This window comes from Moschus berezovskii, chromosome 6, assembly GCF_049115385.1.
Source record: "Moschus berezovskii isolate FMDL1 chromosome 6, NW_MosBer_1.0, whole genome shotgun sequence".
NCBI classification, from domain to species: domain Eukaryota; kingdom Metazoa; phylum Chordata; class Mammalia; order Artiodactyla; family Moschidae; genus Moschus; species Moschus berezovskii.
Genome location: NC_142465.1, coordinates 110,277,972 through 110,292,846, shown reverse-complemented (window position 1 = coordinate 110,292,846; position 14,875 = coordinate 110,277,972). Strand labels below are relative to the sequence as shown.

The following is a 14,875-nucleotide window of genomic DNA, read 5'->3' as shown; positions in this document are numbered from 1 at the left end:
ACAGCCAGTGTTTGTGAAAAACCTACCATGTGCCAGGTATGGTAGAGTAAGGCAATTATTGCCCTCAGTTATTGGTGGAGGGGACAGATAAGTATGTGATCACGACGTTGTATTATAAACGCTACTATGGGGCAAGCTCTAGAAACTATGGGAGGCCCCGGGTTGGGGGAGCAGCCAGAGTGGGCTTCCTGGAGGAGGTGACACCTGAGTAGCATCTCTGAGAATGAGACACCAGTTGAAGGGGAAGGGATGTACATTATAGGTGGAGGGGAGAACACGGGGAAGCCTGGAGGGTGTACAGTGCAGCGCTCAGGGGAGATGGAGCTGGGGTTCAGGGAGTGGAGAGAGAGGCAAGGCTGAGTATGTAGAGGCTGGCTGGGCGGCAACAGCTGAGGCTGGGAAACAGCAAAGCAGAGATCCCGGGAAAGGCACTGCCCCGTCTTCTTCCAGCGCCCTTCTTCCTTCTTCCAGGGCCCTGCCGGGGCTCTAAACCCTGCTCAGCACCGCTCTGCACGTCCCAGCCCTGCCGGCTGGGTTCCAGGCTGTGCACTCACGGTGACTGTGGGAGGACGGGTCTGCACCCCTCTCCCACCCCCGCCTGGTGTCACTGCCTGTCCTGAGGTGTTCTTGCAGGAGTCAAGGGGTCAGGAATACCTGCCAGACCCATGTGGCCAGGAGGGAGAGGGAGGGGGCTGAGGGAGGACGGGGAGGAGGGGGGAGAGAGGAGGATGGGGGGGAGAGGCCCCTCCCCCAGTCCTAACTAGCGCTGCCTCCTTCTCCCAGGGGAACCGCCCACCCATCGGCCACTGGGTCACTGGACTCCAGGGAAGGCTCAGCCTGGGGGTGAACGTGGGAACCAGGGTCCATCGGGCAGGGGACAGGAGGAGGGCAGCAAGGGGTACAAGTGGGAAGGAGACCGTGCAGGGCCTGGCCCACGTGGGGCCAGTTCCAGGGTGATGCTGGTCCACGGGGCTGCAGGGCTAGCTCGACCACCTCCCAGCCCCTGGGGCAGCTGGCACAGAGGAATAACTTTCCACTGAGAGCCAGGCTTCCTTTCAGGCTGAGTAAATCACCCCCTTCCCCACAGCCATCTTCCTGGGTTCCGCCCTCCCAGCATCAGAGCTGCCAGCAGGGCCCCAAGTATGGGTGGGGTGGGTCCCGAGGCAGGAGCACAGCCGGGGTCCCTGGTGCCCCTTCTCCAACCACCCCCAGGGTTAGCACTGCTCTGGGAAAGCCTGCATGTCTGAGCTCTGTCCGTCCCACAGCAGGGCCAGGAGCCCCAATTATCCCTTGGCAAGGATATGAAACAAGGCTGGGTCCACAGGACCTTCACGTCCGTGTGGGTTCTGGATGGAAGCATGGGGGCTCTCCAGGCTCCTGTACGCCCAGATGAGAGGTGGGGACGGGAGTGGCAGGTTCCACAAGGGTCCCGTGGACCTTTCCTGCCATGGGGAGGAGTCTGGATGAAGGGGCCCCCCCATAAGTGGAACGGTGTCCAGATAAGCTGAGGCTGGAGGTTGCTCAGAGGTCTGTGGATGTGCCCTTGCTGCCGGCAGAACCTCTGGGATACAGGGCCTGGATACGGGGCCTGGAAACCCAAGCAGCAGTGATGGGACATCGGCTGACGTCCAGGCTCGAGTCCAAGCTCAGCCACCGGGTGGCTCCACATGGAGGGCCCTGGTGCCTCGTGTGAAGCAGATGATGTGTCTCAGTGAGTGGGGGGCTGGAATCAGCCTCCCCACCTCCCCCAAACCCCAGCAGCCAGGCCTGTGTGGCTGAACCAGCGGTTGGGGTGATGGCACCAGCCTGCCGCCCCCTCCACCCTCCTCTAGCAGATGAGAGCCCCTGTTCCTCTGCTGGCCCGGTTCTGAGACCACCCTCCTGCCACCTGGCCCCTACTCGCAGTGACCGCTCCCAGGCTTCCTGAGTGCACACCAGGGCCCTCCGTATTGGGAGGCCCAGCGCCCCTCCAGCCACGCTCACGTGGGAGGGTGGACCGTGCTGCCCCTGGGACATCACTGCCACAGTTGCTCCCGAAGCCGGGCTGGGGCGGAGGGCTGATGGGAAGGGAGGGGACCCAGCCACATCCTGACGCGATGGCAGGCTAAATGAGTACCTGCCAGTCACTCAAAACCGCCCTGAGGCATCAAGTGGGTGTCAAAAGTGCTACCCAACCTGTGACCTGCAACAGCTGTCAGGAGGGAAGTGTTCCCAAGAGGCTTCCAGGCTCCCTCCCGCCGGTGCTCCGGATGTGAAGATGCTTCTGCAAGGGGAGTGAGGGCCAGGCCGGGGCTCTGGGGGATGGACAGCGGGTGCCAGTGGCGGGGTGATCAGTGGGCAGGGTGCTGGCTCCAGGCAGCAGCTTTGGTGGTTGCAGGTGCATCACTCAACTGTGTGGGGGAGGCCCTGAGTCACAGCTCAGGGTGACAGTCCCTGGGGGTGGGGAAGGGTCATGCTCATAGGGACCCTCCTGCATGGAGATCCTCCCATACAGGGAGCCTGGCAGCCTGGCTTCTCGAGTGGGGCTGGCTGAGGCCTGGGCATGGGGGGCCAGGCTGGTGCAAGGCGGGTGCTCTGCCATTGGGGGCCATGAGCTGTAACACGCCTCATCTTTGCACCCCGCCTCAGACTCCACCAAGCCTGCCCTGACTTCCCGGGTCCAGCCACATCATCTTAGCACTCCCACGGCACAGAAGTCTGTGTAGATGGTCCCTGAATCCAGGCCCAGCCTCCCAGACTTTCTTTGCCCTGTTCCCAGGCCTCCCTGGCCTTCCACGTGCAGCTCATCACGGCCCCCCAAGAGCCCATCCCGGGTAACAGCCCCAGGGCCTCAGCGCTTCACCTGCCTCGTCTCCTGACAACAAGGCCTGTTTTGCCCCTTCTCCCCGTGACCCAGGCCCTGGTGCGGCCTCCTCCTGCCCACCTCCTGGTCCTCAAGCAGCAGTGCCCAGGTGGGCGAGTGGCCTCTACCGGGTGAGGGACGTTTCACCCACCGCGCCCTGGAGGCTGCATCGGTGCTACTGCACCCTCTCCCCAGGTGGCCGAGAGCCCCTGGGGGAGTTGGCCCCTCTCTTAGGCTCCTCTGGCTCTTCCTCGGGGCCTGGTCCAGAGCTGGGTCACCATGTTCAGAAAACAGCTCCCGAAGGAGACCTGCAAGTGCGCTTCTCACTGAGCGCGCCTGTGAGATGGGGAACTGGCCACAGCAGGCAGCCCACATGTCGGGGCAGCAGTTTAATCCTTTTCTGATCTGCGGATGGTGTGAAATTGTTGCTTTAGTTTAATTTACACCAAAGCTTCTCTCCCTGGCACGATTCTGCCCCCCCGGGACAACCGGCGATGTCTGGAGGCGTTTTTGTTGTTGTCGTCACAACTCGGGGAAGGAGTGGGTAGAGGCCGCGGGGACACGGTCATGGGGCAGGTCCCATGCAAAGACGATCTGGCCTAAATGTCACCGGTGCCAAGGCCGCTGAGAAACTCTGACTCACACATTTACCTTCAGGCTCTGAGGCTGATGCTGGGACTTGATTTGCGTGTGTGCCTCTAAGTACTATGGGAGACACGGCAAAAACGTGTCTGAGGAAGGCTGCCTGGGCCCTGAGAAGCCTGAAACAGCACAGACATAAGCAGGTGAGGAATGTACCCTGCACCTGCCTGGGAGGGCACCTTCACGGCAGGAGGTTGCTGACCATGCTTCAAGGCAGGATGGGGGATGTCTACACGGCTTCCGCTGAGGGCACCTTGGGACCTGGAGTGCAGAGAAGATGCTGCTATCTGGGGCACCCTCTGGGGTCCCCAGGTGGGTCCTTGGGAAAGGGCTGGCCCTGAAGGTCTGTGTATAGTACTTGATTCTGGGAAGCATGAAGAAGGTTCTCAAGCTACAGTGTGTCCCCTTTAAATTTGGTTTGCTGTTAGTTTGGAATTATTAACAAAAGGCAGTAAAAAGTTCTCAGATTCCCTGTGAGTCATTTGCAGAAGCCATATTTCAACATGAGGCATGACGTAATGGACCCCAAGCCCACCATCCCCAAGGGGCCCCCAGAATTCCCAGCCTGCGGCTTAGTGGGTGATAACTATTTATGGGTGCCGCCTTCTCAGGAGAAGCGGAAAGGCAGGTTTTCTATATGGGAGTGGTGGGCAGGATCCCCTATACCACAACATCCCCCCCAAACCCCAAATTAGCCCTCCCTGGGCAGAATCAGTGCCTGATCCACCCAGGTGCTCCCCAAGCACACACAGCAGGTGCTCCCTGCGCGACCCTGTTCATCACACGGCTCTGTGGCCCCAGCGTCACACGTGTGCGTGGAGGGGCTATAGTCTGGCTGAGGTCACGCCACTAGCGTGAGTCCGGAATTGAACCCAGGGATCCCGGCTGCAGAGCTTGGTGCTGACCCCACTGGGTCCCCTCGATGACTGACGGCATGGGGGGTGGCGGGCGGATGGGCTAGATGAGCTCATCGTGGGAGGCCAGGGTTAGGGGGACGCCGGGCGTCAGGAGAGGGTGGTGATAAGAGGCAGAGGGGAAACTGGGCACAGGAGGGTCTCTCTCCAACCACCACTCAGCCCCCGGCCTACAGCACCCTCCGGGCAGGGCACGCATGGCCTCTCCTGGGCAGGCCACCTCCTCCCTAAGGGGCCCTGAGCCTTCACGCCTGTGCTGGAGTCACAGCCACAGCTCTGATGTCTACGTCTGTCCCATTCACTCTACTCAGCCCAGCCTGACCCTCCAAGTCCAGTGACTGCCCAGCTGAGCTACACCCCTCGTGCGCACACCGGGCGTGCGTCGTCTCTGCCGGTCCTGCCTGGGTTTGCTGCCCTGACCACATCTGTGTGTGCAGCTGAGCGTCGTCTAGTCTGGGCTTGGGCAAGGCCTCCGCAAAGCCCTCCCAGAGCCAGAAGGTCCTGACTGTGACCTCGTGGCCACACCCTTCCTCCTGACCCCGTCTGACTCCCGAGACTCAGGCCTGTCCGACCCCGGGGGATGTTCGCCCTCCGGCTCTGACCTGCATCTCGTCCTGTCCCCCTGCTCCTCGGGGTGAAAGGAGCCCACCCACACCCACTCCTCCCAGACCCCTGCCCCTTGCTGAGTTTTGTGACCACCTCCCAATCCTGTACTCAGCCCTGCCCCCCGTCCTTCCAGAACTGACCCCCCAAATCTTGGTCTGATAGAAACCAGTAATGAGATTTCCAAGGACAGCTCTCGGAACCTCTGCCCCAGAGCCCTCCATCAGGACAGGCCCCTTCCAAACATGCCAGACTGGAGCCCAGTCACAGAACGAACCAGCCTGCTAAGACAGAACAGGACCCAAACATTCACCTCCACCCTGTACCATCTACCAACACTTTTTTTTTCTTTAATTCTCTAATGGAGTAGTTTGCACTGGAAGAAAAGGTGGATAGTTTCTAAAGCTACGGATCCCAAATGAAGCTGAAACAGCACAACCCCTTCTGAACCAATCCGATACCTTCTTTAATGAGAGACTCCACAGGAACCATGTAAAAATATTCCTCCTTGTGACATTAAGGTGATTAATTAGCAAGTGGGTCTTCAGATGGACTTACCCTGCCTATATCTGGGGCAAGCCGAGCCCCAGATATAGTTTCTGGGGTGGATTCACTGGTGCCCATGAGACCAGGCAACTTAGCCCAGCTGGTGCTGTCCTCGAGGTCAGTTTTAAGAACTTTATACCACTGGACTTTGGGAATTTCTCCACGGGACTGCTTCTGCCACAAAGAAGGGGGTTTGAACGAAGGTTTTCCCCTCTGTCTCCTCCACAATCAGCACAGTCAGGGATGGAAACCAAGCCACAGCTGGCTCGGTGTCCAGGCAGGTGGGGGTGAGGCAGAGACACCGGCTGGCTTGACTCACAGTCTTGACTCTCTCCGGTGGGGAGAGAGCAGAGTCAGGTGCAGCTGAGCTTAAGTCTCAGGAAGAAGAGCCGGCCTGCAGCCCCCAGCTTGGCTGTGTGATCTGATCACGGCCGTGGGAGGGTCAGGGAGCTTGGAGCAGCCAAAGAGGCTGGACCGGAAAAGATAGAGCCAGCTGTTTGAGCAGCAGTGACCTCAGGCCACGTTATTTGCTGGCAATTAACTGCCGGCTGGAGGCAGTTAGGGCTCAGGGGCGCAGCTGCCTACTTGTTCGTGCAGAAAAGTGAGGATGTGCATTTTGGAGCCTGGAGCCATTCCAGTAACAAAATGTCACTGTTGGACGGATGAAGGTGACCTCTACCCTCCTGGCCCCAGCCCAGCCACAGCGACTCCACCTGGCCGGGGGCTGCTCTGCAGGACGCCGGGGCATGCTCTGGTTCCTGTCTGATGCTGATACCCGAGCTGGCCTGAGAGGCTGGGAGCAGAGAGAAGGCCAGGCTGGGAGGGGAGTTTTTCCTCTCCACATCAGCTCTGCTCCATGGCCAGCCCTCGCCGGGCCGTCCTTGCTGGGCGCTTGCTTGTGAAATAAGGTTTGTGTGGAGCCCTAGACCAAGGCCACAGATGCAGAGTGCCACACCAAGGTCATCTCCAGAACTGACAGAGGCCCATAGCGACTGTTGCCATGAGCCCCCCCCGACCTGCTACCCAGGGACTGAATCCACGTCTCCTGCATCTCCTGCATTGGCAGGTGGGTTCTTTACCTCTAGCGCCACCTGGGAAGCCCTAACTGTGTTAGACTCATCTCCAACTCAGCCGAAGCGCTTCTCTGGTGCACTCACAGCGGACCCCTGCACCCCAGCGCCCTGCAGCCTGACCCCCACTTCCCGGTGGACCAGGTGGCAGGTAGCCAGGTGACCGGCCCCCAGTCCTCACCTCTGTGTTTCCCTTTGCACCCGGAATGCCAACCGTGGACCCCGAGTCACAACAAGCTGAGTGCCCACTCCCTGTGTGGGAGCCCTCCAGGAAGCGGGGACAGAGGCGGCCAGGACAGGGGAAGGGCCTGGACCAAGCCAGGGTGATGGCCGTGTGACCTCGGGCAAGTCTGTTTTTCTGGGGCTGCGGTGAGGGTGGGGCGGTTCACCTCTTGACCGCCAGGGAGCCCCTTCCTGTGCAGCCCTTAAACTAAGCAAGGCCAGCGAGGAGGAGGCTGACGGGAGGATCTCAGAGGAAGGGACTGAGTCTCGCAGGTGACCAGGTGCTGTCCCGGTGGGGTGCGGAGCCGAGTTCAGGCCAGGCCCCAGCTGGGAGACTGGGGCCCAGGGTGACTGTGGGGGCTCTCTTGGGGCACCTCCTGGATGGCTCCTGGGGCTACTCATACCAGATTCCCAAAGAGCCTGGCCAGGGTCCTCTTGCCCACTCCCCGCCTCCACTGCTCCAAACCAAGCGGGTAAGCAGAGGCCCTGTCTGACAGGGCAGAGTCGGGATTCCCCAAGCCTCGGCTGCAGGACCCATTCCTTTGACACATGCAGGCAGTGACACCATGATCAGAGTGCCACCAACGGACGAGGCTGTGACCATCTGGCTGGGTGACTGGTGGGGCCCTGACAAAGTAAGGAGTGGGTGAGAAACCAGCCTGGGGAGGGACTTCCCTGGTAGTCCAGTGGTAAGACTCCGCACTTCCAATGCAAGGGGCACAGGTTTGATCCCCAGTCAGGGAACTAAGATCCCATGTACCACACGGGGTGGCCCCCCACTCCAAAAAAATAGAAAGAAACCAGCCTGGGGAGGACATGGTCAAAACCCTGAACATTGAGATCCAGGCACCCTTTATGCCACCCCTGTCCCCTGCTTTTATGGAGACAGTGGCCCAGCCAAGATGTGGGGACCCTGGGAGTCACGGCCCTAAGAATAACTCCATTTATTTAGGCTCCTTCTCAAAGGAGCTGGTGCTGGTGATGCAAATGATAATTATAGCCCCACTTGATGATCTTTATATAATGCGGTGACTCGTTTCCTAAGACCTAAAACACTGTTTTGTTCTCTTCATGCTTCCCCTCAGCCCCCCTGTATGGGGATGGGGACATCAAGGTGACCAGGAGGGGCCAGGTGACATCCAAGGGGTCCCCGAGCAGGCTGCAAAAGATACAGTTTCTACTCCAGCCCTGACTGCCCGGGTTAATGAAGTCCAATGGAAGTGCTGCAACTTGGGGTCCCCTCATTTTCAAAACCGGTTCTAGAACTTCTTCCTTCAACTCCCTCCCCTAAATATAAAAGAAACCCTGACGAAGACCCAGCCAAGCCTGAACCACCCATTCTCATCTTCATTTGACTGAAGATGTGAGCGTTCAGAGACTGAATTCAAAACTCTAAAAACATCCCTTGCTTTTGATCATGATAGGATCTATCTTGGTTATCGTCTTGGACTGGGTTGGCCTGAATGACCTGGCTCATTCACACAGCCGGCGCTAAAAAAGAAGAGCTGGCGTGAATAATTTAAATCCCGCTCCCTTTCCCCTTTTGCAGATTTCCGACTCCTCGCTGATCATGATTTCGGCACCAGCGAAGATGTGCTATTCCTGTCCCTGATGAACGTTTCCTTCTGGGGAAAGTGACTCTGAGGGGCTGCAGATGTGTTGGAGGAAGGGCTCAGGCCGGGACAGATGCCGTGCCCGTGGGAGCCGGCTGGCCCTCGCCCGGCAGCTCGAGGGGAGCTTTTGATGTCGGGCCCCTTCCTCGGCCTGAGCTAAGCTGGACGTACATTCCTCGGATGCCTGGTCTTTCATCTCCCCGTCTCCTCTTTAGGGACCACTTTGTATAGCATTCCACTCACTGCACTTCTCCTTTTAGCTGACTCAAGGTTTCAAAAGGAAGTAAGACGTGGAGGGGGAGAAAAGAAATGAAACCAGGAAGGAAATCCAGAAACCACAGAACACTTGTAAACTGCCTTAAGCATCCTCACTTGCCTCCAAATGGGAGCCTGGGTTTTAAGACGTCTACTTGGGTTAACCAGAGAAAAAGTCTGACAGCTGTCTTCTTGGTTAAAACATTCTGATGCTCAGTAATTCAGGGGTTGGGGGCCAACAGGTGGATGACTCAGGGTCTGCACCCTCACCTGTGTTCAGTCCCCAGACTGGGTCTGTCTCTGATTCTTTCAAGGGTCGGGCAGGGAAAGGGAGAAAACACCAGGTTTTGAGGTTCGCTGTCTGTAAGCCCCGGGCTCCACACTCCTAGATAGGTGTGTGTGTGTGTGCGTGTGCGTGTGCGCACATGGGCACTTTGTCCTGACCTCACTTTCAAGTGGACGCCTCTCTGAAGTGTCTGGTTAGTGATGCTGGGGCAAAGAGCCCATCGGTTCTGTGTGGATGGAACTGAATGCAGGCAGGAGGGTCAAGGTGGGGCTGAGAAGGAAGATGACATCTCATACCAGCCTGTCCAGAGGTCCCTGTGGCCCCCTGTCCTGCCTCCAGGCCCAGGGAGATGAGAGGTCTGTTTGCTGACCTTCCAAAGCTCAGAAGGGCAAAAGGTGTGCTCCGGGGCCACAGGCCTAAGCTTCTGGTCTTCCTGGGTCTCCACGTCTTTCCTGCATGGTTACCCCCCCCCACCTACCTCCCCAAGGCAGGTCTCAGACCACGTGATGGTCTGGCTGTGATTGGGGGGGTCGGATGGCGGGACAGGTCTCACAGATGGACGGTGTAGGAAGGGGAGGCTGCCGTCGGCGCTGGGCGGGTTGTTATGGACCTCTTGGCTCGCCTCTGGTCCCCAAGGACACCAAGGGGAAGAGCCCAGCGGCCCCAGCCCCCGTGAGCCTCTGTCCCATCACAGCTGGACCTCCCGCCCCCGTCACACTGCGTCCCTGGTCACTCGGTCAGGCCCTGTGTTCTCCCCCATCCAGCTCACAGTGGTCCCATCAGGGGCATTAGCAGGCTCGCTGGGACTCTGGCATGGGGGACAGGCTGATTCAGGGCACCCCTGTCCTATGGCTGGAAGGACAGGTCGGGTCAAAGCCAACCTCTGGAGGCTGGTCCCTGTGGGCCTTCACCCCCTACCCCCTTCCCCGGGAGCCACATCCGCACGGCCTGCACCCTGCTCTGGGCGATCCTCAGAGCAGAACTAAGAACTTCTTCCAGGCAGGGGAGAGCCATCCCGCTGAGCCTGGACACGTACACTGCTGCATCCAGAGCTAAAACTAGGTCACGGCTGGTGAGAGAGGCCTGGGGCTCAGCCCCTCCGGACGGAGCTTCCTCTCCCTGGTCGGATGTGCGGGTCCCAGGCTGCTGGGTCAGCAGTGGGCACGTAGACGAGCAGGGGGTGGGCACTGACCTCGAGGCTTCTTGTCACCTGACTCCTGTAGCTCAACCTGGTTCCTCGCTGAGACTCAGGCTGGATCTGCCTTGACCCATCCTGTCTGTGTGAATGTTTTGCAGCTTCCCTTCCCTGCCCTGGTGGCTCAGATGGGAAAGAATCTGCCTGCAATGCAGAAGACCTGGGTTCGATCTCTGGGGGGAAAAGATCCCCTGGAGGAGGGCATGGCAACCCACTCCAGTCTTCTTGCCTGGAGAAGCCCATGGACAGAAGATCCTGGCGGGCTACAGTCCATGGGGTCACAAAGAATCGGACGCAACTGAGAGACTAACACTTCTTAATTACTGCCCACACAGGGCCTGTGGTTGGGGACGTGAAGAGGGAGACGCCAGCCGGGCCCCAGGGAGCCTGATCTGTCGACAGGTGCCCAGGAGGGAGGGAGGGAGGGTCAGGCCCGGGAGTCCAGAGTGGGACTCCGGCTTCTGCCCCCTCGGGTATAGCCCTGATGTCCTTTCCTGGTGCTCAGGGTTAGTGATGATGGTGGTAGGGGGCGGTCTTCCCAGCTTCCCAGGGAGTGTTTGTCAAGGAGCCTGTGCCCACCTCACCCATGAAACAAACACCTGCCTGAACGATCCCACCTGAGTCTGACCAAGCTTCTACATCCAACTCCCAGAGCATCATCAGGATGGCATGGGAAAGTCCAGATGGGGAGGGATCACAGCCATCAACAAAACGACCTGGTTTCTCCAGCAGATACACTGGGAGAAGAGTCAGAGATTGATGGGGAGCGGAGAGACTGAGAGAGACCCGAGGGACAACTCGACCGACTTTAACACATAGACGTCACTTCCATCCTGATTCAAATAAACTGAAAAAACAAACAACAAAAAAAGAATAGCTTATGGCTCAACGGGGGAAATCTGAAATTGCCTGGTTATTTCATGATATTAAGGATCGGCTCTTAATGGTTTCTAGGTGTGATAACCGTCTTGTCGTTACCCTTTCTAAAAAGAGAATCCTGATTTTCGAGGTATACCCTGAGGCACTGACAGATGACGTGCTGTCTGGGGTCTCAGGTAGGGGCAGGGTGGGGGCAGGGGAGGGTGCAGGCGGAGAGGATTGGCTCTGAGATGGTGGAGGTGAGTCTGGGTGATGACACGAGCTTCATGAAAACGTTCTTTCCATTTTAGCCTATGTGTGAAAATCGCCATGATAAAACCTGGACAGAGGAAGAAGAGGAGGAGACGGGAAGGAGGTGAGGGGGCAGCTTTGCCACCGCCACCGAGATGTCCTCCTGGCTTCGGTCCTAATAAGAACCTGGAGACGGTGGCAAACAGCCGGCCCGTGGCCGCCTGCCCCTCCCCAGCCTTCCGCAGGCCTCAGAGGCGGGGTCGGTGTCACCGAGTGGGGCTCTCAGCACGGAGCCGGGTCGGGGGGTCAGGGGGGAACAGGTGGTCCGAGGCCCCGGGCGGGTGGCGCCCTCTGCCCCGGCGCCGGGCAGGCACTCACCGCAGAGAGGCAGCCCCTGTCCTCGCGGATGACGGCGCCGAAGCCCAGGAAGCCGGTCACCATGACGAGGGCGCCCGCGAAGATGAGGATGTAGGCAGAGGCGGCGAAGGTGCTGGAGGCCAGGACGCTGAGGTAGCCGCTCTTCTCCACCAGGGTCCAGACGCCCACGGCCATGACTGCGGCGCCCCCCACCTGCGGGAAACGGGGTCTGAGCGCCCGCTCCGCACGGGACCCTTCTCGCCCATCCACTCACTTGGTCCTTGGAGGAGCCCGGGGGAAGGGTCTGGCTGCCCATTTTGCAGATGGGGAAACAGAGGCTTGTCTGTGGTCGAGGGGAGAAGCAGGGACAGAGCGAGAATCCGGGTCTGACCCCCCAGTCCCCTGCTTCCCACCACGATGCCCGAGCATCTCTGTCGCAAGTCAGGGACACTTCAGTCGTGGGGACCCCTCCTGCCTCCTGCCTTGTGTCCCCGGAGGGGCGCTTTCACAAGCCCCCTTCTCATCACCCTAGGGGGCCACACCACTGGGCTTCTTACCTGCACTCTACCAATGGAGGACAAGCCCCCAGAAGAAGGGGAGCTACCTAACGGCTGCCTCTAAGGGGAGACATGGGGCAGGGCTGGCTCCAACTCTGGGCTCTGGCCTGTGGCTCAGCTGTGCTGTCCCCCCGGCAGGAGGGACACATGCCCCACAGGCTGCAGTCGCTCTGGGACAGCAGGACGTTGAGCAGGAGGGGAGAAGTCCTGTTTGTTGACTGAGCCTTTCTAGCCCTGATCCCAGGAAGGGGCCCTGGGAACACACTTGCCCTATTCCTCCTGTAGTGAGGCTCAATGACCCTTCCTGCGGCTGTGATGCTGGGCAGAGTATGTGTGCTTGTGTGTGTGTGTCCTCCAGGGGCCGGACAGGAACCTCTGCAGGCGGGTGGGGGCTCCTTAACCATGAGTCTGCACCAGGCGCCTCTAGGACTCAACTTCCCATGTCCTCTTCCGAGCTTTCCAAGAGTCCAGGAGGCTCAGGGCAGGCAGGTGGGAGCGCACATTTCCCCTCTTTTGGACATGAAGAAACGGAGGCTGGAGGGACTAGAATCTGCTCACGAGCACAGCCCTCAAGTTTCAAGACTGAGACGTAGATCCAGGTCTGCTGAGGGCCAATCTGAGTATTCCATCCTGGGATTGCACACACCGGGCTGGGAGGCCCTCGACTCACTCCTGCTTTTCAGACTCATGTGTTTCCTTCTAAGGACCATTTTATCCCCCTTAGCACCTCCAGCAGGTTAAGAGAACCAGCTCTGAGTGGAATCTACCTGCTCTGATTCCATGACACATTTTTTTTCTCACATTGTAACAGCTCTAAGATCAAGATTTTTTGCGGTCCCTTGGACTGCAAGGAGATCATACTAGTCAATCCTAAAGGAAATCGACCCTGAACATTCACTGGAATGATTGATGCTGAAACTGAAGCTGCAGTACTTTGGCCACCTGATTCAAAGAGCCGACTCCCTGGAAAAGACCCTGATGCTGGGAAAGATTGAAGGAGGGAGGAGAAGGGGACGACAAAGGAGGAGATGGTTGGATGGCATCACCGACTCAATGGACATGAGTTTGAGCAAACTCCAGGAGATGGTGAAAGACAGGGAAGCCTGGTATGCTGCAGTCCTTGGAGTCCCAAAGAGTCAGACATGACTGTGTGACTGAACACAAACAGCAAAGATCAAGATACATCTTACGGGCTGATAGCAACTGACAACCACACTTGGCAGCACTCCTGCTGTGTGGTACAGAAAACAAGGGTGTATCTTACGAGTGATGGATCTTAGAGTTGATGAAATCCTGGACTATGACGGACTTTCCAGTCCTCTGAGGGCATGGGCTATCTCTGGCCACACAATCTCCATGACCAGTAAGGGATTTCCTACAACTGGGTCCGTGGGATTGTATCAAGTAAGGGGTTTCCAGCAAAATATTCTGCTGCACATATTCTTTTCTGCCCCTACAGTCCACCTGAGAAGCTTGGGGTTGAGGGTCTCAGCTGTGCATAACTAGCTGTGTGACCTGAAGATGGTCCCTGAACCTCTCTGGGCCTCATGTCTCCATCTCTCAAACAATGGGGTTGTATTAGGCCAGTGGTTCCCAACCTGTAATCACCAAGGGCCCCTTTGATGACTTTCTCCCATGAATCTTAGGTTTTGAAGGGCTTCTGTCTACCAAATGCAGTGTTTTAAGAGGTAATTCATTTCTCATTTCTTATTAATCCAAGGCACATGCTTCTACCAAGAAGAGATTCTGAGCAGCATGAATCTGCCAACATGACCACACTGAGTGGCTCTAACTTTTAGCACTTGTAGGGTCTTTAGAGAAACCTGCACATCATCCACGAGGCTTGTCAACCCCACAGGCTTACACTGGATCTAGAACCACCCAAAGGGATGGGCGTGGACTAACCTGGGGACACCTAATCTGCTGGGGGACATGGAACCCACTGAGAATCTGATAAACAGCTCTGCACACAGTGTCCAGAGAAATGCCATCCACATGAACTAATGTGCCCTGCTTCGGGGGTAGTGGTCCCATCTTGCATAGACAGCAACCTCAGCGTAGATGCCTCTGGGGGACCCCGGAGCATCACCCAGGTGACTGGGGGTGGGACCTGGCACGGTTCCTTTACCAAGTTCCAGTAGCTTCCAGTTGAGAACTGTTACATAATTTCCTAGTTAACAGGGGTCAGTGTTCTGTCCCCCCTCCCTGAGTGGCACCCCAAGAACACCTTCCCTTTGGGCCACCATCTGGAAGCACCTGGCTTCCCTGTCCGCGTCAGGCTGCTTGTTGTGATGGGAGCTTTGGGGTATAAGGTGGGGTGACGAGGAGCAGGATTTTCGGTCCAAAGGGATGAAAATCAGATTATGCAAGAAAGGAAAAGACTATGTGCTCCCAGGGGAGGAGCACACTGACCCCTAAAGGAAGAGTGTACCCTGCGGTCACAGATGGGCTGGGGTCTCACAAGGCAGGTGGGGCCGCAGCTTAGACACGGTGGCAGCAGGCCCCTGCCCACACAGGAGGGTCTGGGTGGACACAGTGCCCTGATTTGGGTCTGAAAAGCAACAAACCCAGACTGGTTCTGACATCCAGAAATCAGGAGGTGAGTCCGAGTCAGTGGGGCCCCCAACCCTCCCCTGGGGTATCCCATGTGTCTGCTGGGGACA

The 14,875-nt window shown here is 58.1% G+C and overlaps 1 protein-coding gene across 3 annotated transcripts in view; it reads right to left on the bottom strand.

Annotated features, from left to right (window-relative positions):
- TSPAN11 (tetraspanin 11) overlaps positions 1-14,875 on the bottom strand; it is a 66,128-nt gene that overhangs the window by 11,572 nt on the left and 39,681 nt on the right. For all 3 annotated transcript variants that reach the window (XM_055396025.2, XM_088837413.1, XM_088837412.1), the window contains exon 4: positions 11,677-11,868. In XM_055396025.2, the coding sequence (XP_055252000.2) occupies positions 11,677-11,868 (192 nt within the window). The remainder of the gene's footprint in view (positions 1-11,676; positions 11,869-14,875) is intronic.